The 23,800-nt window shown below is 35.5% G+C and overlaps 10 protein-coding genes across 10 annotated transcripts; 5 read left to right on the top strand and 5 right to left on the bottom strand. All coding sequences in view use genetic code 12, as the record gives it.

Moving 5' to 3' along the window:
- Positions 1-495: 495 nt before the first annotated feature.
- Positions 496-1,503, top strand: J8A68_005992 (SDR family oxidoreductase; the record flags this gene model as incomplete). Its single annotated transcript, XM_049410120.1, has 1 exon — positions 496-1,503. One exon carries the CDS (start codon positions 496-498, stop codon positions 1,501-1,503), a length of 1,008 nt encoding a protein of 335 aa, XP_049260806.1.
- Positions 1,504-2,299: 796 nt separating this feature from the next.
- Positions 2,300-3,760, top strand: NDH51 (Ndh51p; the record flags this gene model as incomplete). Its single annotated transcript, XM_049410119.1, has 1 exon — positions 2,300-3,760. One exon carries the CDS (start codon positions 2,300-2,302, stop codon positions 3,758-3,760), a length of 1,461 nt encoding a protein of 486 aa, XP_049260805.1.
- A 770-nt stretch (positions 3,761-4,530) lies between these two features.
- GDT1 (putative ribosome biosynthesis protein) lies at positions 4,531-5,526 on the top strand (the record flags this gene model as incomplete). The annotated part of the gene is made up of 1 exon (XM_049410115.1): positions 4,531-5,526. One exon carries the CDS (start codon positions 4,531-4,533, stop codon positions 5,524-5,526), a length of 996 nt encoding a protein of 331 aa, XP_049260804.1.
- Positions 5,527-5,701: 175 nt separating this feature from the next.
- Positions 5,702-6,385, bottom strand: MED8 (Med8p; the record flags this gene model as incomplete). The annotated part of the gene is made up of 1 exon (XM_049410114.1): positions 5,702-6,385. One exon carries the CDS (start codon positions 6,383-6,385, stop codon positions 5,702-5,704), a length of 684 nt encoding a protein of 227 aa, XP_049260803.1.
- Positions 6,386-6,523: 138 nt separating this feature from the next.
- On the top strand, positions 6,524-7,231 carry J8A68_005988 (uncharacterized protein; the record flags this gene model as incomplete). The annotated part of the gene is made up of 1 exon (XM_049410113.1): positions 6,524-7,231. The coding sequence occupies one exon, from the start codon at positions 6,524-6,526 to the stop codon at positions 7,229-7,231; it is 708 nt and encodes a 235-aa protein (XP_049260802.1).
- A 329-nt stretch (positions 7,232-7,560) lies between these two features.
- RIM2 (Rim2p) lies at positions 7,561-8,667 on the bottom strand (the record flags this gene model as incomplete). Its single annotated transcript, XM_049410112.1, has 1 exon — positions 7,561-8,667. The coding sequence occupies one exon, from the start codon at positions 8,665-8,667 to the stop codon at positions 7,561-7,563; it is 1,107 nt and encodes a 368-aa protein (XP_049260801.1).
- A 386-nt stretch (positions 8,668-9,053) lies between these two features.
- Positions 9,054-14,807, bottom strand: J8A68_005986 (DNA-binding ATPase; the record flags this gene model as incomplete). Its single annotated transcript, XM_049410111.1, has 1 exon — positions 9,054-14,807. The coding sequence occupies one exon, from the start codon at positions 14,805-14,807 to the stop codon at positions 9,054-9,056; it is 5,754 nt and encodes a 1,917-aa protein (XP_049260800.1).
- A 1,078-nt stretch (positions 14,808-15,885) lies between these two features.
- Positions 15,886-16,560, bottom strand: J8A68_005985 (uncharacterized protein; the record flags this gene model as incomplete). The annotated part of the gene is made up of 1 exon (XM_049410110.1): positions 15,886-16,560. The coding sequence occupies one exon, from the start codon at positions 16,558-16,560 to the stop codon at positions 15,886-15,888; it is 675 nt and encodes a 224-aa protein (XP_049260799.1).
- A 184-nt stretch (positions 16,561-16,744) lies between these two features.
- J8A68_005984 (zinc-binding dehydrogenase) lies at positions 16,745-17,806 on the bottom strand (the record flags this gene model as incomplete). The annotated part of the gene is made up of 1 exon (XM_049410109.1): positions 16,745-17,806. The coding sequence occupies one exon, from the start codon at positions 17,804-17,806 to the stop codon at positions 16,745-16,747; it is 1,062 nt and encodes a 353-aa protein (XP_049260798.1).
- Positions 17,807-20,751: 2,945 nt separating this feature from the next.
- Positions 20,752-23,733, top strand: J8A68_005983 (uncharacterized protein; the record flags this gene model as incomplete). Its single annotated transcript, XM_049410108.1, has 2 exons — positions 20,752-20,762; positions 21,216-23,733. 2 exons carry the CDS (start codon positions 20,752-20,754, stop codon positions 23,731-23,733), a joined length of 2,529 nt encoding a protein of 842 aa, XP_049260797.1.
- Positions 23,734-23,800: the final 67 nt, after the last annotated feature.

Genomic DNA, 23,800 nt, shown 5'->3' with positions numbered 1-23,800 from the left:
TGGTTCTCGGAAAAATCTCAATCTTACTTGGGGTATTATCTCGGATAGGGGAAGGCACGATAAGACAATGTTGTGGCATTGATTTGTAATCACAAATACACGGTGCGTGGCTTTAGTGTGAACTATGGCGAAACAAAGATGTGAATAAACCAAGGAGTCACTGTTTATATTTTGTAAGTGGTAGCGTCCGCTGATTAGACCAATTGGGACATTTTCGGCCGAAAGAACAAACAAGAAATTACAAAACAATTGTTGCAAAGAATTGCGAACATTGTGGCGTAATTGTCAGCGAGCCGTGGGACAAGCTTGGAGATTTCTACTTCAGGAAGTGATAATCCTTGCAACGCCTCAGAAGGTTACTGCTGCAAAATCCCCAAAGAAACAGGTATAAATTGGAGGCCATATCCTCGTTGAAAATCGATTCTGTTTATAACTGTCTTAGATTATTAACAATCAACAAGTCTATTGTAATAATAAGAAACACAACTATCTGCAATGTCTCCAACAACTGTTTTCATTTCTGGTGCTAACGGCTATATCGCCCAACATATCGTTAAACAATTACTCGAACAAGGTCATTCTGTAGTTGGTTCGGTAAGAACAGCAACCAAAGGTGAATCATTAAAGGAATTAACCCAATCTGATAAATTTTCTTACGAAGTAGTTCCAGAATTAGAATCACCAGGAGCTTTTGATCAAGCACTTAAAAGGCACCCTGAAGTTGCTGTTTTCTTACATACTGCTTCCCCAGTTGGTTTTGGTGCTGAAGATATCGAAAATTTTATTTTGAGACCAGCTATCGAAGGGACTAAAAATGCACTTAGGGCCATAGTTGAATATGCTCCCCAAGTTAAAAAGGTTGTCGTTACTTCATCTGGTGCTGCTATTTCTGGATTTGGTAAATATTTTAGTTCAGAAAAGATTTATACCGAGGAAGATTGGAATCCAATTACTTTAGAAGAAGCGTTAGAGCATGGATTTAATGGATATCAAGCATCTAAGAAGTATGCAGAATTGGCAGCTTGGGATTTTATTAAGGAGAACAAAGTAAACTTTGACCTTATTACCATTATCCCAACTTTTGTATTTGGTCCCCAAGCATATGGCGTTAAAGATAAGTCTCAATTGAATCTTTCCGCTGAAATTGTTAATAGTGTCATTAAATTAAGTCCTGATGATAAAATCCCTGAACAAAGTGATACTTTTATTGATGTTAGAGACGTTGCAAAGGCTCACATTATTGCCTTTGAAACTGACAAAGCTATCAACCAAAGATTATTATTAAGCAGTGAAAGACAGTCTTTAGAGAAAGTTGCTCACATTGTTAACAAGCATTTCCCAGACTTGAAGATTCCTCAAGGTAGTTTGGCAAAACATGAAGAACAGAGTGCTATTTCACACAAGGATAATTCTTCAAAGACGAAAGAAATTCTTGGCTTTGAATACTATACTCTTGAACAAAGTGTCGTTGATGCCGTCAAACAACTTATCGAAGCAAATTAGATGTAAATTTTTATAGTTAACTAATAGTTTATAGCTAATACAATACTGTTATCGTAGTATAAAGTAGTAAACGGAGGATATATTGGCTTAGCACCAAGTTTCAGTAGTTCTTCCGAATCAGTAAATTAACAACTGATTGCATACATTTAAATTATGCCAGTTCGTATTGTTCTGTGTGGGAACCCTTAACTGTCAATTGATATATAGACTGACAATACGAACGTTCGGTTCAAACTTTCCAGTTGCAAAATCGTCGAATGGTACCGCAGTTATTCAACAATAACGATTCAGAGAATGCGTCTCCTCCCAAAAGTCACACCGGTATGCCTCTATAATGAGGTTCGATGTGTTACCAATGGTCATTGGTTACGTCTAGATAGAACGTTTTGAGCATAAGCACCCGTTTTTGTCCGTTTACTAATTTCCAATAGTAATAAGCAACGTAAGTTTAGAATATCATGGTTTTCGTCATAACACTGTTCCATTGTTATGGGATAATCGGAAGGTCATGAAATCCTAGTGGATGATAATGTATTTTAACATTGAACTTCTTCATAGTATGCAAAATCAATACTGGTGGTAGTGTGCACATAATCAAATTTCACCCAATAACATCAAAGGAAATCCAATTACCAAATAAAAATATTTTTTCTGTCCCTCTTCACTTTTAGAGAGCCTATTAAATGTGCACTACTAACAACAACTTTACTAGGCATAAAAAAATTTCAATTTCAATAACCCCAAACAACATCTTCAAAAAAAGCATATACACAATTCGAGAAAACACAAGCCAAAGATGCTTCGTAATATGAAAATACAGCAACGTGCTTTGACTCGTGGTTTAGCTACAATTGCCGACCCAGCTGCCAATCCTCATAGACATTATGGAGGATTAAAAGATCAAGACCGTATTTTTCAAAATGTTTATGGAACTTATGGACATGATTTAAAATCAGCCCAAAAGATGGGTGATTGGTATAAAACCAAGGAAATCATTTTAAAGGGGGATAAATGGATTATTGATGAAATGAAAAAATCAGGATTAAGAGGTAGAGGAGGTGCTGGATTCCCCTCTGGACTTAAATGGTCATTTATGAATCCTCCTGGATGGGAAAAGAATGCTGGTCCAAGATATTTGGTTGTGAATGCGGACGAAGGTGAACCAGGTACTTGTAAAGATCGTGAAATTATTAGAAAAGATCCTCATAAATTAGTTGAAGGTTGTTTATTAGCTGGTAGAGGGATGAATGCTACTGCAGCTTATATTTATATTAGAGGTGAATTTTATAATGAAACTGTAGTATTACAAAATGCTATTAATGAAGCATATAAAGCAGGATTAATTGGGAAGAATGCATGTGGATCAGGATATGATTTTGATATTTTTATTCATCGTGGTATGGGTGCTTATATTTGTGGTGAAGAAACCGCATTAATTGAATCAATTGAAGGTAAAGCAGGTAAGCCAAGATTGAAACCTCCTTTCCCAGCTGGTGTTGGTTTATTCGGTAGACCAACTACTGTTGCCAATGTTGAAACTGTTTCTGTTGCCCCAACTATTTTAAGAAGAGGTGGTGATTGGTTTGCTTCATTTGGTCGTGAAAGAAATCAAGGTACTAAATTATTCTGTATTTCTGGTCATGTTAATGACCCATGTACTGTTGAAGAAGAAATGTCTATCCCATTGAAAGAATTATTAGAAAAACATTGTGGAGGTGTTAAAGGTGGTTGGGATAATTTATTAGGGGTTATTCCAGGTGGTTCCTCAGTTCCAGTATTGACAAAAGATGTTTGTGAAAATGTTTTAATGGATTTCGATGCATTAAGAGATGTTGGATCTGGTTTAGGTACTGCTGCTGTTATTGTTATGAATAAACAAACTGATATTATTAGAGCCATTCAAAGATTTTCTCATTTTTATAGACATGAATCTTGTGGTCAATGTACTCCATGTCGTGAAGGTACTGCTTGGTTACAAAAGATGATGGATAGATTTGTTATAGGTCAAGCTACTGAAAAGGAAATTGATATGATTTTTGAATTAACTAAAGAAATTGAAGGTCATACAATTTGTGCCTTGGGAGATGCTGCTGCATGGCCAGTTCAAGGTTTAATTAAATCATTTAGACCAGTCATGGTTGATAGAATTAATCAATACAAGAAAGATCATGAAGCTCCTGCTCCAGGTGGTTGGGTTAGTGGTGGTAAGGTTAAAGAAGGTATTGTTGTCGATAACCCAATGCCAGCTGCTCATTAGACCCCTATCATCCCATAAAGCGCACGCTATATGATTCTATATAGTCCCCACGATATTCTGCATGACATAGAGAGAGAAAGTCTTGGGTTTTCTCTTTTTTGTACATTTTTACACATTCCACCTACCATTTGGTTTTCACATGATGAAAGCTTACAAATAAAAAAAAATTGAGTAAATCGTCATATCTTCCCCTCCTTTTCTTCCCTTATCTTAATTGGAAGAGTGAAGTTTTAAGGTTTAAGGTTTTTGATTTTACTTTGTACATTTTCCATAAGTTTTTTTACTTTCATATTTGGTTTTAGTTTTGTTTATTATTATTATTTATATTTATAATGTCCCCCCACTTTCAGTTTATACTCTTTTGTAAATACTCAAAGATCCAGTCGCGTAAATCCTCCTCGGGTTAAACCTTCCCATTCTTTGTTCTGAATAATATTTTTTTTTTGGGTCGTTTCGGAGTTTCAACCAACATGATTCAAAAATTAAAAAAAAAAAATCTTTATTTCTTTCTTTTATTCTTTATTTCATCATCAAACTTTAAGTGAATTTTATATAGAAGGATTCATATTGTAAGTTTACATTATCCATAGTATATCCATAGAACATATACTTAGATAAGTTATCTCCAATATAGAGGGAATACATAGCCTAGAGGAAATAGATAGTCTTTTTCGTATCTCATCCTAAATATAGAAATTTATACAACATAGCCTTTGGTAATCCAACGCGACCACGTCATACCCGACAGACTTAATAGAATCTAAACAATAATGAAATATTCAAAGTTACTACTTGCATTAACCTTAACATCAGTATCACTAGCAGCAGCAGTCCAAGCAGACGATGTCGCTTTAGGTGCAGCAATCCCCGCCGAAGGATCTGAATCTGACTATGATGCTGCCAAAGGAAATGGTAAACTCAGTGTTCAAGTAATAAACGATCAAGATAACCAACCAACCCCAGATAACCTCAAGAATCCATTAAAACCATACAATAGTAGTGATTCAGAAGACGATGACGACGAAGAAGTTGAATCATCATCCTATAATTCATTTATAATGTCAATTTCAATGATTATAGTTTCTGAAATTGGAGATAAGACATTCTTAATTGCTGCATTGATGGCAATGAGAAATTCTCGATTAGTTGTATTTTCAGCGGCGTTTAGCTCCCTTGCAGTTATGACAGTTTTATCTGGTATAGTCGGACATGCATTACCGACATTAATTTCACAAAGATTGACACAATTTTTAGCATCGATTTTATTTGTGGTATTTGGAATTAAATTATTAAAAGAAGGTTTATCTATGTCTAAGGATTTAGGTGTAGATGAAGAATTAGCAGAGGTTGAAGAAGAAATCGCGTCAAGCAAATTAAATTATCAATTAAATGATATCGAAGGTGGTATAAAAGAATCAAAACCATCCAAAACGGAATGGTATCAAGAAGTAGGTCAACAAGTTGAAGATTTAGCTTCATTCATACTTAGTCCTGTTTGGATTCAAGTATTTGTTATGACTTTTTTGGGTGAATGGGGTGATAGATCACAAATTGCAACTATTGCCATGGCTGCTGGTTCTGAATATTGGTTTGTTATTATGGGTGCTATTATTGGTCATGGGCTTTGTACTGCTGCTGCATGTCTTGGTGGGAAATTGTTAGCTAAGAAGATCTCAATGAGAAATGTTACTTTGGGTGGTGCAATTGCATTCTTTATCTTTGCTATGTTATATTTTTATAATGCTTATTATGATATCGAAGGATAAGAGGAAAAAGTTTAGGGTTTGGGAACGTTTGGTACAATCCATTTGTTTCGCAATGTTAGTTTATAGAACCGGTTGTTAGAAGAGGTATGTAATAATTAGTATTTACCAAATTATTAAGTTTGCATTTTATGTTAACTACTTGTAATATAAAAAGTAATGAAATTACTGTATGCTTTTATATCTGACCTTGATACATAAATTTCAAGACTTGATTAGGATGTAATCCTTTCTTCCCACCAGTAGTAATCTTCAATTCTTGTTCTTCACGTTTATTCTCAACTTCTTTCTTTTCTTGAGCTTCTAATTTTCCTTGAGGAGTTTCCAAATAATCCAATTCTTCCATTGTATGAAATCCATAGAATTGAAATTCTTCTCGTAATTCTTGAACTTTGGCAAAACACCATTGTGCTAATTCATCCCGTTTTGCCAAGCTTATCTTATCATCTGAATCACTCTTATTTAAAGCACTAGTTATCCATTCATCAACTTCAGGCAATGCTTTCTTTCGAAGTAATGTTGTCAACAATCCTTCTTGAGCACTAGTTGGGAAAGTAGGAGTTGGATATGCATTTGTATTTTTCAACAAATCTTCATTTGAATTTAAAATGGCTGCGATTGAACTTAATTGGGTAATTAAGACTTGGAATTGATTTTGGAAATGAGAATAGGTTGGAAGTTTTATTTTATTTGGATGTCGATTATGACCATTGATTTGATCAGCTAGTTTGCGTAGAGAGAGATGGATTTGGTTTAGACGATTTCTTATCGATTCAAGGGAATCAGTTGGGATTTGTGAAAAGTCGGTTGGTGGTATTAAGGGTGGTGTATTATTTGCAAAGGGTGTACTCATTGATGTCATGGTTGTATAGTTGTGGTTATATTAAAATGATGGTATAAAAGAAAGTATGGTTTTTTTATGAGGTTGATATTGAAGCAAAAAAAATTGTTGTTGATCTAAAAGTAGTTTTAACCAAATGGGTATGAGAGTTAACCAGATATGATTAAAGGCAATTGGAGTTTATCAGCAGAATTAAAACAAAATGAACGAAAGCGACAATCAAAAATTCAACAACGACAAAAACATCAATTTAAATTAGATAAATTAAAACAAATAGATCCAATTAAATTATATCATCGTATCAAGAGATTGGAAGAACAAGAATCAAGATCAATTAAAGATGATGAATATTTAAACAATTTACAACAAGATTGGGAATTTATAGAAAAGAATAAATTACATCAATTAAAGATTAAAACCTTCTTTGATAATCAACAGAAACTACAACAACAGAAACAAAAGGAATTAAATAAATTATGGGGACAGAAATCTATTTATTTTAATCCAGAATTAAATCCTCTTGGTAAAATACCTGATATAAATAATCTATCAGAAAGGTTAGAACCATTAGAGAATTTAACAATACCATTAAAGAATAGGAAGCAAATAACAAAATATGAATCAGACCCACTTATTCAACAATTGAATATTAAGCTTCCATCTGGGGACCCTCCAAGATTCTACAAATTAATTCAAAATACATCTAAACCAAAACCAAAGGTAAAAATAGATGAGGCAGAGGGAGATGATGAGGAACTCCAAGCTAAACAACTTAATGAATCAGATGCTTCTCCTGTTGATTCATCTGATAATGAAGATGAAGAAGAAGAAGATTACAATAATCATAAAAAACCAAAGCTAGTTTAAAAACGTATATGTTCATTAATATAATTTATAAATGTCTTGCATCAAACATTCCTCAAATTCATATTTACAAGTGTAAAAAACTATATAACAACACCTAAAGAAATATTCTCAAACAACAACATCAACAACATTATCAATCTAACCTAAAAAAGATACTTGTACAAAATAAAAAAAACACCATTATGATAATACTCATAAAACAAAATTAAAAACACCCAATTAAAATATTTACATGGAAAGGAAAATCTTCTCATTAGTTTTGAAACTCTCTATATATCTCAGGGGGATGATGAAAAGGAAGAACGTGGGGGGATATGGGGTAATTTCAATCATGACAATAATCTAACAACCAATTCCCAAGTACCAAACATTATAATGGAATTAGGAACAGTTCTTAATAAATGAGGTGTTAAACCACCATACATACTGATGAAACCTTCTTCTTTCATTACCAATCTAAACGTTTGAATTAATCCAGTATATTTTGGTTTCCCATCTATAGGAGCTTGTCTTAAACGAGTTCTAACAACTTCATGAGGATATGTCACCAAGGAAGCACAGAATTTTGCCGCACCTGCTGCCCCTGATCTAGCACACCATTCCATTATATGATCTTTGGTTGTCTTATTAATTGGATTTTCACCATGTATTTGCAATGATCTCTTATTAATAAACATCTTCATTTGTTCATACAATACCCATTGTATAGTAGATTCAACTCCTCCTAAATATGAAGCAGTTAACCCACGATATAATCCAAATATACCTTCAGTTCTGAAGACATGTTTTAAACATTGCCAACTATTCTTGAAATGTTTACCATTTGATCTATCTAATTGTAAACGGGTCTTAATCAACCAAATAGGATTAGTTGCAGTAGAGGTAACAATCCCGGCACTTATACCAGAAACTAAATGCATCCAGGTTTCTTCCTTTTGTTTTGGTGATGCATTAATAAGTAAATCTTTACTAAAACCATATGTGAAAAAATTAATTGATCTTGCTGGAATCACACCAACTAAATTTGGTCCTAATCCTTTAAATAAAGCCGATGAACCTTCTTTCACATATAATTCACGAAGAGCCAGTCCGGTTTCACCAAAGTGTTGTGCCATTTTTATAATCGGATTTGTGGATTTCGGGGTCTTATTATATGCGGAATGATAAACATCAGATTGCAATCTAGTTTTAACAACATCTAAAGGACATGTAAAAATAGCACCTGCAGTACCTCCTATACCACCTGCAATGAAATGAACCCAAGGTTTTACTTCTCTAGGTTTTGTTTCCTGTTTCGGTGGTTGGACTACTTGGATTTGGAACTCATCCTTTGCTTGTCTATGTGTGGAGGAATACTCATCGGATGCTAAGAAGGGATAAGCAATTTCCGCATCTCTTTCCAATGTGATCAATCTTTGTTCTTTAGTGGCAGACATGATTTGTTCTATTATTAATTATGTGAAGGTTGTGGTACAAGGGGCGTTGTGGTATATGGCAAAGGGGGGAGGGTTAATATATACAAGGAAAGCTTTTCAACTTAAAAATGGAATTAACCTTAAAAGGAGAAAGATCAAGAAGAAGGGGAAGTGTTATTTGAAAAATTTATCAAAAAAAAACTTTAAAAAAAAACATAGGTTCATCTCTAATCCGCATTTTGTGAGGCTCATATTTTTTTTCTTTGTTTGAATTTTCTTCGATTTGCTGACCAATCCCTGCATATAAACAACAACGAATAAACTCATCGCTTATGGTAACCTTAAAAATAACATACAATTACATAACTTTTGTGTATTAAAAATTAATTTTACATACCCTAAACTTTCTATTTAAGTGTTTTAATAAAATTATCAAGATTATATTCTTCTTCATATTGTGATTCATCCCATAAGGCTGATAATTCACCAACTGCTCCAGCAGCCTTACCAGTAAGACCACCAGCTAAATCTTCTGGCATATTATTATTAGTAGCATCTTTTCTATCACCAGATTGTTGATCTTCACGTTCATCTCCTGTACTTGTAACTGCAGCAGTAGCACTTTCATCCACATCAAAAAGATCTAACAATTGATTAGTATCCATTGATTGTAATCCTGCATTTTGTTGATTAACGATTGTAGATGCGATATTCATCTTGAATTTTTGTAATCCCATAATCTTTTCTTCTAATGTATCCTTGGTGATTAATCTATAGACATTCACCACTTTCTTTTGTCCTAGTCTGTGAGCTCTATCCATGGCTTGTAAATCTTGCATAGGGTTCCAATCATGTTCAACAAATATAACAGTATCGGCACCAGTTAAGTTAAGCCCCAACCCACCAACTTTCGTAGTTAACAACAATATATCAATTGATGGATCCTCATTAAATTTACGAACAATAGATTGACGTTCTCGTGGATCAGTACTACCATCTAATCTCATATATGTAACTGACGGTAAATGTTTCCTCAACAATTCATTCTCAACAATATCTAACATATCTTTCAATTGACAGAAAATCAATGCACGATGTTCCGATATCACTCCTTCAGCAGAAATTAATTGCAGCTGTTGTTGTTTTTGTCTCTGTTTGAACTTATTCGAGAGATAATCACTATCATTAACACCAATACCACATTCCAATAACAAAGTCTTCAATGACAACAATTTAGGTGAATGTTCAATACTTCTTAAATCTGAATTTCTCTTCTGTAAAAACTCAGAAACTTCAGCGTATTTTGGATGCAGTTGCGACAATACTAATGCAGGATGATTACATAATTTCCTCATATATTGTAATGCTTGGAATACATGTGTCTTACCTTCTTTTTCTTTCCCTTGAGTTGTGACCTCTTCTTGAACTGTAGCTTTTTGTGATTTCGCAAAATCCTTATATAATTTCCGTTGTAATTCACTCAATTCACAATAATAATCTTGAATAATCTTTGGTGGTAAATCAGATAAAACATCTTCTTTAAGACGACGTAACATAAATGGTAAAACTTGTTTATGTAAGGATTCCAATGCTAATGCACCTGCTTCTTGTTCCTTTGAAGATGTTTTACTATTTCTACTGGCTGCAATTGGTTTAGCAAACTTTTCATGGAAAATCTTTTCAGTCCCCAAAAACCCAGGCATTAAGAAATCAAACAATGACCATAATTCTAAAACATTATTTTGAATTGGAGTACCAGATAAAATCAACCTATGTTCAGCTCTTACTCTCTTAACCGACTTAGTCAATTTTGAAGCAGCATTCTTGATGATATGACCTTCATCCAAAACACAATAATTATAATCTTGACTAGAAATATAATCAACATCATTTCTACTCACATCATATGAAGTAACAACAACATCAACATCGGCAAACTTTGATCTTAATGGAATTCTTGTTGCTGGATTACCAGCATATACTAAAACACTCATAAATGGAGCATATTGATTAATTTCTTGTTCCCAATGACCAGTCAATGAAGGAGGACAAATGACCAATGACGGCAATCTTCTAAATTCAGGTGATTGTGTTTCTTTGAATCTATCAGCTCGAATATGATGATCTGATGACATAATACAAATGGTCTGCAAGGTTTTACCCAATCCCATATCATCACATAAAATTCCATGTAAATGATATTTATTCAAGAAATGTAACCAATTAACCCCCTCTTGTTGATATTTACGTAATGTAGCTTTAATAGTCACTGGTAAATCAAATGGTTTAATTTTGGTAGGATCCATCATCTGTTGAATAAAATCACGTTCACGATCTCTTCCTTCTAATAATTCTTGTGGCATATCTTCAGGATCAGGAATACCAGCTTCCAAGGGTACTAATTTAATAATAGCTGCAAATGTTGTGGTTGCTAATACACGTACATCATGGTCTGAATCACTCATTCTACCCAAAACTGGAACAATTAAGAACACAATATATGGTAAAATGTCTGATCCCATAGTTGTAGAAATATGATAGATAGTTTCAATAGCCCCCTGTCTTTCTTTGATTGAACCGGCATTATTTAACATTGGCAATACTGATTTAACCAAGAATGTAAATGCTTTAGTTGGGACAACTGAACAAATGGTTGCCAAACATTTTGCTGTTGAATAACGGAAAACTGAATAATCAGATTTTAAACCGGGTAATAATAACTCCAAATTATCGGTGATCTCGGGATATAATGATTTATCCAACTTAGGTAACAAAGCTCTCAAAATACCCAAAGCATCAATAATACTCTGACATTTCAATTCATCTTTGACAATTTCTTCACTGGATGAATTTTCCAAATATTTCAATGGATCAATCATAATTTCTTTCAATTTTGGTACTTCATCAAATAATTTAGATAAATAAATCTTCAATAATTCTTCTAAAGCCATCAATGACCCATTTCTTTTGATTCTAGCCTCATATACTGCTCGTTCATGAGCAGCAAGGTCAACTGGATCACTCTTTGCTTCTTCTTTTCTTAATGATAATATATTGTTTGTAAAACTAACATTATGATGAAATTCAGGTACTTCAGAAGTATCAACACATAAAAATGCACAAAGATTTTTCACAATTTTATCAGCTGGTCCCTTTTTACCAATTAAATTAAGTTCTTTGATTAATTTAGCCATAGCTTTAACCGAACGTTTTTGTAAGATTAATGTTTCTTCTGATTTTATGCTATCCATTAATGATCGAATTATTGGGTTGAGTTTCTTTGGAACACCAGATAACGATAAAATAGCAGATGCGTAACCGGCCAATATACTATTTATTCTTCCAGTACTTGCAATTCGTGCTTCATCAATGGCAATTGTGATTCTATACTTTGCATCGTCAAGGGCTTGATTAGCGGATAATCTATAAGTTGTCGATAATGATTTCTTTAATTTGTCAAATGTTTCATTGCATAATTTTTCAGCATTCTCAATTCCAAATGCACTTGGACCAGCATCTGCTTCTCCTTGAACCACTACAGGTAGTTGTGGGATCTTTGATGGTGAAATCTTGGCAGTATTTATAAACACATCAAATAGTTGTAAACATGAAGTTCTCACTGATTTTAAAGTAGGTACCAATTCACGGAAATGTGGTAATGTTTCTGGTGATAGTAAAACATTTAATAAAGTCTCCGAAAGTAAATCCACTATTTTCCCATTCACTTTAATATCCCTAGATTCTAGACAAGCAGCATATTCTTGAATGATAAATGAACCAAGTAATCTAGAAGTTGCATGTGGTGACTTCAAATAATTTAAAATTGATGTAAATATTTTCAATAACGTTTCTTCCGATTCCAAATATGCCAAAATAGTACCATATGCATGAGCTGCAGAACATCTACATGCAATAAATCTATCATATCCAACTAGCATAACATCACCTTTATACATTGGAGCATCTATATTAACTTTCAAATCTTCAATTGGGATATCTGAATTGGATTCTTCTTGTGGTTTTCTCTTTTTCCCACGTTTATCTTCATCGTCTAGAGGACCAAGCAATTGCCCGGATGGTCTCATGATTAAGGAGGTGTTCATTTGGTAATTATGTCTTGAGATCCCAATAGGAGTCATTGTCAATGTTAATAATGCAGTTGCTTGAGATGTAAAAATCTTATCGACTTTAATGGTCTTGCTTGTACTGATTTCCAATAATAATTTATCAAATACTTCAGTAGATAATTTTAATACATCTTGATTCTGTTCAACTAGCAAATTTTGAAAGATTAATCTTAAGGTTTTGGAACCTATCCAAGTTTTAGTCGCTGGATCATCAATTGATAAAAATTCCAAAATAGTTCTCAATACTGCTTTTCGCACATTTGTAATTGAGTGTCTTAAGAATGGAAATAATCTTGGCACCAAATTTTCAAAAGAATTAGCATTATTCTTAATAGCTTCCTTTTGCATAATTTCTATCACCTGCTTATGACTACATAATTTTGCTAACAAATCCATAACTGAACCAATTGATGCTGATAAGTCATCACGAAGATTAACAAGACAATCCCAAATAACAGTTAATAAAGTATGAACTGAGCTTTTCATTGTTGAGACAAAATCTGATGCAATTGGTGTCAATGTTAATGCAGCAACAGCTTGAACATCATCGTCACTTTCTTTTAATCCATGTAGCACCATATTAACCACTTTATCTAACATATCTGGATTCTTCAATAATATATCAGTTCTAACACTTACAAGGTATCTTACACCTAACATTCCACCATGCTTTGCTTCCCAACATTTTGGAACTAGCTCTTCTTGTAAAACCAAGGTATTCAAGCAATCAAAAGTCTTGATGACAGTTTCATCATCCAAATGAATCAATAACGCCGCCAATGTTTGTGCACAAGATTCACGAACAGGTGCAACAACAGTATCACTAACATAATCTCCAAATCGATCAAGGCAAAACAAAATACATAGCCTAACTGCCAAATCTTCCAAGGTAGCTGCATTATTTCTATCATTATCTTCACGGGGTTTGTTCATAACTCTACCGGCACCTTTACCGTGTTTTCGAATTAATTCTCTTAATCCCAATGCGGCACCATGTCTGATTTCCCATTTATCATCAAATAAATCTGCTAATAGCAATTCATAAACACCTTGGAATTGCCATACTAGTCCGGCTACTTTGCTATGCTGAGATAATAATGGTGATAATTCGGGTGCTTTTGTTTCAACCACTAATTTTTCTCCACCTTGTTGAGAAGTAATATCGAATTGGGGTGATTCAGAAGTAGGACTATCTATATCCATTCCTTCTCCATTTTCAATCATTTGTCTCGAGATTGAACTTTGAGAAATATCAACTGTTTTCACTCTATTTGCATTTGATTTGGCATTGACTTTTGCTCTTCTCTTTTGAATTGCTTTCAATCTTGCACTTGAAACTGGCTTAGATGAGGGTTGTACTGGGGATGGTGTTGCAGATGCACTTGGTGTGTTGCTATATTCAAGTTTGATTTCTGGATTTTGTTCTAGTTTCATATCTTGTGGTGTTGGACTTGCTGTTTCGGACCTATCCATGTCTGTATCATCTACTTCGGGTTTTAATATTGAAATTCTATGTCGTTTTATCTTTGCAATTAATGTTCTATCGTCATCATTAACCGTATCGTCGTTATTTTCGTCTGATTTCGTTGCTAATAATTTCACATGACTTTTAATTAATTCATGTAGGCTGAATGAGTTAAAATCAACTAGATTTGATAAATTATCATCCAACTTTTTCAATTCCTCATCTTGTTCCAATTTAATTTTTATTTCTTCATCTTCTTGTTTCACAATTGTAGACTCAGTTAATTCTTGTTTTACAAGATTAGCTTCGTCTTGCTCAAGCTTAATTGCTTTTTCAGAATTTGGATCCCATATTTCTGCATTGTTAACAATTCCACCAAATGCTCTGGCGGCAGAAATTCTTGTTTCCCATTTAGGTGATTTTAAATAAGGATATACCCTTCCTAATAAACTAATAATTTCTTCTGGATGTCCTTTTGCTAAATCTGATAATTGATCAGCAGCTGTATTTCTTATAAATGGAGTCGAGCCTGTCTCTAATAGAATTACCAATCGGTCTAGTCTGGACATGTTATATAAATTTGTGAATTTGGTAGCGATGCGACAGGTAGTTTTTTCGATGACTTTCTCTGTTGTATGTATGGAGAAAGCTCTTTAATTCTATAATAAGTTTTAGTGGGACTGAAACTCTTTTTGAGCACTTTTTAGGTTCTATATGAAGTCAATGTTATATATAGTGAGGTCGTGTTAACTATAAATATTTTTAGGATTGAAATTGATGGGGCAACCAATTGTGTTTTGATCTCTTTTTTTTGGTTGTTTGGAGTTTGATCTAGTTGAGAGAAGAAGCCAGAATTTTTTTTGAACAATTCTTGTTGTATTTATATTTAATAAAAAGAAGGCGCGAAGGGGGTTTTTGCAATTTTCTATTGTGCTTGTCATTGCGATTTTATTAAATTTTTTTTTTTTCTTCTGCGCTTTCTCATTTGCTTCAAACAATTCTACAATTCAAGTTGTTTGTAGAAACAATTAACAATTCAAAACAGCAAGTCAAATCTCACAACCTCAAATTATTGTATTGATCTTCTTTGTGGTAGTAAGAAAATAGCTTGCGTGGTCTTAAACTCATCTTAGGAATTAAAACAAATTGCAGTTTATGGCGGGAAACAAATCACCTCGTACGTTTTTCTAACTGCAATTTTTTACAGCCACCAACAGAAACCAACACCTGAACTTCTTTACCTTGGCGTTGGATCTACATCTAAAGTTAAGGATAAGAAATACTACGATTACGTTGAAGAAGGTATTATCATACAATTATTTTACTCTCACAATCCTTCTTTCCCATCTACTGTTCCTCCTCCTCCTTTTTACTTGTATGACAAAAGAAAAACTGAAGAGTAACCACAAAAATAAAACAAAGAAAATTTTTGAAACGACGAAAATGCGGGTAACGTTCATATTTCCATCCGGGTAACGCATGTCCTTTTATATTATCAAAATTTTTGAAATTTGGAGAACGGAAATAATATTTGCATCGCAACTTTCTTCTTCTGCTTCTTTCGTGTTACGTTAATTTACTATATACACTAGATTGTTTACAATTATATCCTAACCAGGGCTGTCTTTATGATAGATACAACTCCCATCATGTAAACTTCTTTTCTCTCGATTGCCTAACTTCTTTCTTCTTGGATTCAATTTCATCTCTAGTAGCATTAAAATGAATATTTGTAACTTGATTCATAGGATTTTCCGGGGACTTTTGGAATTCTCTAAATATTAAATGCTTAATCTGTTGCAATCTTAATCCAGGATGTTCCTTTCTCAATTCAGGTAATCTCTTATCTTCATAGTCAGCGTAAGCAGCTTTAACTCTTCTTTCAGGATGTCTTTCAATATCTTTATCTTTAACACCTCCTGCTGTTGAAGTCAATGCTAATGCATCCAAAGCACCTTCAATTCCACTAGCACTTAATTCTGGCTTGTCACTATTAAAATCAAGGAAATCATCAATCTTCCCTGCTCTTTTGGATGCCACTTTTTCGGCACCTCTTTGTTTTGATTTAATTGGTTTAGAAGGCAAACTTGCTTCTTCGGCTTGTAATAATGCATCACGCTCAGCCTTCTTACGTGCCGCTTCTTGCTTTTTGAATTCTTCTTCTTCCTTCTTTTTATTTCCTTTCTTACCACCTTGCTCCCATTTGCCGGCTTCTTCAGCTTCAAATGCATCAAGAGCTGCTTGCTTCTTGTTGGCTGCTTGTTCGGCCTTTCTGGTTTGACCTTGAGCCTTCTTTGAGTTTTCTCCTGTCTTCTTTGCCATTGTATGTTTGTTAACTTGTTTCAAGAAGAAGAGAAAAAGAATCGTTCGGAGTGATGACAAATTTCTGATGAAAGGATTCCGAAATACGGAAATCTACACAGCAACTATTTTTTTTTCTTTTGGTGGCACGCGAATGTTCCATTTTGTATTTTTGCAGTTATAAATAAAGAGAATACGAGTTAACCTAGAATCTAGAAGAATTGGCATTTGGTTTGAATACAACTCTTCCAGTGACTTTACCAGAAACTAAATCTTCAATAGCTTGGGGTAATTTTTCAAAATCCACAATATGGAAATTTGGTTTAATTAAACCACGTTTAATCCAATCCATTAATTCAATTTGTTCAGCTGAAGTTCCACCGTGATTGAAAATAAGATTAACCTCACGAACTGATAACGGATAGTTTGGAATAAGTAATTTTCCTCTTCCTAATCCAATCATAGAGATAGTACCTAATTTCTTAATATATTTATCAGAAATATTGAATGTTGGTTGAATACCAACGAAGTCAAAAATGATATCAAATGAACGTGGTGCATGAGCAGACTTATTAAGATCAGTGTAGAACTCGTTAGCACCAGCTTCGAGAGCAATGGCCTCAATATCTGGCTTTGCATCAGTTGCTACAATATGACAATTGAATTGTTTTATAATTTGAACTGCATTAAGACCTAAACCACCACATCCTTGAACCAAGACTTTACTGGTTGGTTGAAACAAATGTTTAACTTTTTGAATGGCATGGAATGGAGTTAAAACAGAATCAGTACTAACTGCAGCCACTTCATAACTAACTCCATCTGGAATAGGTAACATACTTCTAACATTCTTAACCAATAAATATGATTGGAAACCACCATCTTCATTTAATCCATGAACTTGACGAGATTCAAGACAATTGGTATCTAATCCTTTTCTACAACTAATACAGTATCCACAAGCCAATTGTGGTAACATAGCAAATCTTCCTCCGACTTTATATATTGGATGATCCTTCAATCCACTTCCAACTTCAACGATTTGTCCAGCAATTTCATGTCCCATAACGAATTTATCAGCCAATGGTAATGGTGGCTTACTTTCAACGGGTCCAGCTTGTAATAAATGTGGATCAGAAAGACATAAACCAGCAGCTTCAATTCTTAATAAGACTTCATTAGCCTTGGGGGTTGGGACTGGACGATTGTCGAATCTGGTGATTTTTTTATTTTTTGAATCGTATCCAAAGGCAGTTTGTGTTCTCATCTTGTTTCTATGTTGCTTTTTTTAGAAGGTTTGTTTCTATTTTGTTTGGCTAGAAGGTTTGGTGTTATGGCATTGATGGATAAAGGGTATTCATTGGGATTTATATAAATGTGAAAAATATACTGTGGGGGAAAGATATGATTCCCCCCTCTGCATTTTTAGTCGCGGAAAAATCCTTAATTTTTCCATCACCAAATCTGTTTTTGGAAGAATTTTTTATGGGCTTTTTGTCCTCGGATAATTCATTAGGTAAGGGATATGTCGGCCTACAATCCCGGATTGAGATTCTCCACCAAAACCGCTGATAAGGAAAGGAAAGAGAAGGGCTCTGTTAGTTGACTGAAGAGATCCTTGCATATGAAAGATACTACTTTAGATATTTCCTATTGACCTCCCGCACCGCATGTTTCCTAAGCCTTCTGGAAGCTGCGACGTATTGATGGAATAGAATATGACCAGTGTAGTGCAACTGTGGATATTCAAGAGCTGTTGACTATTTATTAGAGTTCTATATATACATGTAAACTCCAGAAATTTGGTATAACAAAGAAATGTTGGTTGACCTCTTTCCCCTAGCGCTACGCAATTCTGCTGCAAATTTCCCAAGAGAGACAAGCTGCAAAAACAAGCGTGCTTCTACTATAGTAACTAAAGTTTGACAGTGGAAGCACAAAAATGTCTTGTATTAGACCGTCCCAGCGACTGTATATTAGATATCGTAATGAGCCAATGTTCGTTGTATCTATGAAGACAGATAAGGGGTTGTTTTCGGAACAAATCCCAAGACTCTCAAAATGATGGATTCACGGGTAATTATTCTCAAATCCCAAAAGATTCAAGAAACAGATAAGGTAGCGGACCAATCAGAGCATTTTCAGAAATCACCAGAGTGTAATAAGTTGTACACGGGACCCACGTCGTGAGCTCCTCTATACCACATATTTACCAATGATCGAAGGTCCATAATCTCCCCGTTTTCTTCAATAAGATGGAGCACATAACCACTCCTTAAATGTGTATTACAGAAGCATACTAGGTAGAGTCAGAGTCCAAGTTGATTATGTACTCATTAACGACAATTAGGATTAAGTGATTTAAATGGGAAGCTTAGTTGAGAGAGGTTGGATATTACATCTTCGATTAGCGCTAGATGATGGGCGGGTGATGGATTTGTAATTGAGAGCTAGATTTTTGGAGGTATGGTGGAAGTAGCCAGGGCCCATTGATTCATCTTCGATGTCAACTAGTTTCGCTAATTGTTCGGGAGCTCAACTGGAAGATGGTTGTGGAGTGTGTATCTTATTGTCCAAAACCTCGTAGGTCCAGGGCCGGCCCAAATTGTGGAGAAGAGCAATCTTTTCAAGTTCCTCAAAATGAAGCAATATTATCCCCCATTCTGTTTCAATATGAATCTATGGATGACATGATTGGTGTTGAAGAACAACGTACTATTGATAAACTTTGATGAGATTTTCTGAAATTTCCCAGGTTGGTTGTGTACCGTGTCAAATCTTAATGCTTGGATTTCAATTTTGAAACTAGCAGGAATAATGTGTTTAAAGTATATTCCGGTGTAAATAAGTTGATTATGTGTTTGAGTCTTCGCCTTAGAGTTTGTGAGTATCGAATGGCCAAAAGTTGCCTAGATGTTTGGAAACTTAAACACGTGTCATAGTAATCCCTGGTTTCCGAATCTCAAATGGGCTGGTAAATCTTGTCATGATCTACAGATGGGATTTGTTAATGTAAATCCCGATAGGAGAGTTTCCGAAAACAAAACTTAATGACCGGGATCATTATGATGGTGGGAACGTCCAGAAGCGGGTTTTGCGTAAGCTGGCTGTTGAAGCCAGGAAAAAAGCACCTGCATAACCTGAGTCAGGGCTTCTAACAGAAATGACTTGTTCAATGTTATATTGTGAAATAAGTTGGGTCTATTGGGTTGAAAAGAAAAGGGCTTGGCACTTGGCTTTATGTAAATGAAACCTTGAGTGCTTTTCAACTAATAGCATCAGTACCCTTAGCAGGACATGTTCTTTTTGTGAAATGATGTTGATGATATCCTGTAAAGAGGAACTGGAATCGATCAATTGGATTCCATACATACACTTAAAGCAAAGTAAAGAAATCCCCGATAATGCAGCGAAAGATTGTTTGTTGAAATTTAAATTACATAGAAGGAGGATTGGTTGAACCAGCTGTGCGTATGCTTAATATATTTTCCTACGTATGTACTAGCATCTTAATTTCTTGGTCTATCCCTGGTTTCTCTACCCTCCTTCTTATTTCAGCTAAGCTGAAATGGTATGTGCATATACTAGTTCTAAATAAACCTTCATGACACAAAGCCAGTACTTCTCTATGCACCAAAAAAAATCTAAAAATGGGTAGGTCAAACGCAATAGTTTCATGTTGAGAGCTTGTTGTCAGAATCGAATGGGCTGATTATTGGTGCAATTCCATGGCCTATATGTGGTGTCGCTTATTCTACCCGTGTCGTCCAGCATGTGAAAAACCTTTCTGGAGATCTTTCACGGAATCTGAGGCATGGCGCAAGATTTTATAGTTTTGTTCCAAACACCTTCATCCCCTAATTCAACTGCTCGTGTCTTAATAAATGATATATTATAAATGCTCGTGGTTCTAAACCCGTGGTCCAGTGGTTCTCCATTTTTCTTTTTACTGTGCCAACCAAAAGATAATATTTGGCTGCAAAAAAAATTCAAGATTCCAGTGGAAATGGTATCTGACGGAGTTCAGAATACAAGGGCACGTTCATCAAATTTAGCTTTTTAAGTTCCAGCATCGACTGTAGAAATTAAAGTTTCATCATTAACTTTAACTTTATTTTTTTTAGACAAATAGCTAAACCTATGTTTATTAATACTTTTATACACTGTTATACAAGCTAACAAAGAAACCCCGATAGGTCAAACCGCTTTGTCATGGGATCATGGTGGACTCTCTTTGTAGTTAGAGTTACAGTGTTTGTTAGAAATTCATATGGAATTTTTTGTTTTTGAGATTCCGGACCATTTGCGTTACCTGTCCCACCTCTAATTTTCGCATATCATTCACAGCCCTGGTCACGTATTATAATTTGAATAACCGACTTCTGTATCAAATCTCCTGAAACTTCTTATTCGTTTCAGTTGAAATTTCTCACTTAATATGTGAGATTGCCGCAAAATGCATCGCGCCATTGATATTCGTACCGGTTTTTATTCAATGTGAAATTTACGCTAATTATAGAACCGGGGAATGACTATATAATGAGAAGGATTGCCCTTCGCAGAGTACATTCCAATAATCTTTCTACAAACATGGAAAAAAACAACGATTTAAATGAACGTAATTAACGTAAAAAGTTCGAAACACAGCGCCGTCTGGTCGACGATATATTTAAAAGTGTGAATTCAATTGAGTTCAGTGATGATTATGATGATTGGCCATTTGCCGGTCCCACCTTTACTGAATGGGCTGTTGATATGTCTTGGGAGATTGATGGTTCAAAAGTTGCTCCAGGAGATACGTTTGAATTATACATGTTGTGCGTTTACAAGGTCACTAGTTATGATGATCCGATTGAATTAAGAGCGGGAGATATTGTTTATGCCACTTGTCTTCCAGTTCATGGGGAAGTGCTGTTATTCTATTCGTATTTGAAATGTACTATTGAAGATACGGTGACCCCAGATCTTTTGGTCCAAGGGGAGGTTGAATTTCCTGTTGTGTTCAACGCTGGAGGAACTTCGGGCGATAGTGATTTAATATGTGCCGAATATTTCCAAGAAGGAGAAAATACGATCCGCTTTACTGATAATAGTGGGGATCTTCTAGAAGCCACTGCTGTTTTCGAAGGGGGAGCTCTTGGACCACCGGTAGATGATATTGTGTTCCACAATAGAGAGATACCAGACTCTCGCTATCAGGCTCATGATCTTTTGGCTGGTAATTGTGAAAACGGCTATAAATCAGGTACTCTAGGAATGAATTTAAGAAGTGGTGGTAGTTTCATATGTGACAGTGTGAAAGCTGCCATTACAGACCAGTTAAACGATTGGTTCATTCCAGCAAATGCTTCTCCGTATCCCTTTGAGGTTGAATGTACCGAAACTAATATTACCGTTAATTATGGGGAAATCCCTGCAGGATATAGACCCTTTATGGACTCAATACTTATTCCTCCTTCGGGTTTAGAACAATATGTTATGCAATATGTTAATAGATACACATGTGCTGATTCGATTGACGAAGAAGATAAGCTGTTAATCCTTGCTTGGGAAGCTTATGTAGATTACGAACCTCCAGAGGCTGAAGGGACCAAGTATGAATATGTAACTTCCACTGGGGATGGTCATAGGATTTCTACCCTTCCTTATGATGAAGGTGCTCTAACAGTTACAATTCTTGTTGAGGTTCCAATTCCAACTGTTACTGTTACTACTGAATACCATGGAGATAGTACATCTTGTACCCTTATTTACACCGCAACACCTGGAGAAACGGCTAGTGTTCTCTGCTATGAACCTATTGATCCCGAACCTACACCTGTTGATCCCGAAAGCACACCTGTCGATCCAGAATCTACACCTGAAGATCCTGAAAGTACACCTGATGATCCTGAAAGTACGCCCGGAGATCCCGAAAGCACACCTGTCGATCCAGAATCTACACCTGAAGATCCTGAAAGTACACCTGAAGATCCTGAAAGTACACCTGTTGATCCAGAACCTACACCTGAAGATCCTGAAAGTACACCTGTTGATCCAGAACCTACACCTGAAGATCCTGAAAGTACACCTGTTGATCCAGAACCTACACCTGAAGATCCAGAATCTACACCTGAAGATCCTGAAAGTACACCTGTTGATCCAGAACCTACACCGGTCGATCCTGAAAGTACACCTGAAGATCCCGAAAGCACACCTGTCGATCCAGAATCGACACCTATTGATCCCGAACCTACACCTGTTGATCCCGAAAGCACACCTGTTGATCCAGAATCTACACCTGTTGACCCAGAGTCTACGCCTGCTGATCCAGCATCAACACCTATTGAACCAGAATCAACACCTGCTGATCACGAAAGTACTCCTGGTGAGCTTGAATCTACACCTGGTGAACCTGAATCTACACCTGGTGAACCTGAATCTACACCTGGTGAACCTGAATCTACACCAGTTGATGCTACTACTCCAGATGAACCAGAAACTACTCCTGAGATCACTCCAGATGAAGTAACAACTGCTGATGAACCTGAATCCAAGCCAACTACTTCGCCAGATGAAGAGACGGTAGAGCTGTTGGATTCAACACCAAGACCGAAATCACCACTGTCGCCAGGTTCACTGCCCTCTGAGAAGAGTGAAATTGATGTATCTACAAAATGTGTGAAACAATGTCAGAGATTATCCCCAGTATGCTTATGCCATTGGAAGACGTTTCTCTACGAACGGACTACCACTGCCACTACTATAAGTGTTCCTGAATGTACAAAAGACGGTAGAGTTAAAACAGTGACGGTTTGTGAAAATAAAACATGTTCAGTTACTACAACTTGGATTGCTTCAACTAAGACCGTTGAACAGCCTGGTGCTGTTATTTCTCCAAAGACACAACCTAGTCCTGCTGCTCCAACAAAGACAGATAAACAACCTGTTCCTGTTCCTGTCCATTCTTGTCCTACAGGCAAACCTTGCTCGGTTCAACCTAGCCCTGCTCCAGAAAATCCTCGTCCTGCTCCAGCTCCAGAACAACCTGCTCCACAACCTGCTCCAGAACAACCTGCTCCAGTTCCCGAACAACCAGAGGTAGTAGCTTCGCAAAAACCAGAACCAGAAGAAACGATGGTTTTGGCAGATAGTGGATCTTTAGGATTGGTGTCACTGTTTGTTATTTTCTTCTCGATTGTGATGTTGCTTTAGTTTATAAGAAATTCTTGTTTGTTTTTTGATCTTTTCTATATATAGCTTTAGTTTATATTTCGTAAAT

This window comes from Hemisphaericaspora subhashii, assembly GCF_019202705.1.
Source record: "Hemisphaericaspora subhashii strain CBS 10753 chromosome Unknown scaffold10, whole genome shotgun sequence".
NCBI lineage: Eukaryota > Fungi > Ascomycota > Pichiomycetes > Serinales > Debaryomycetaceae > Hemisphaericaspora > Hemisphaericaspora subhashii.
Note: the sequence above shows the minus strand (reverse complement) of the source record. Positions and strands in the feature narration are given on the sequence as shown.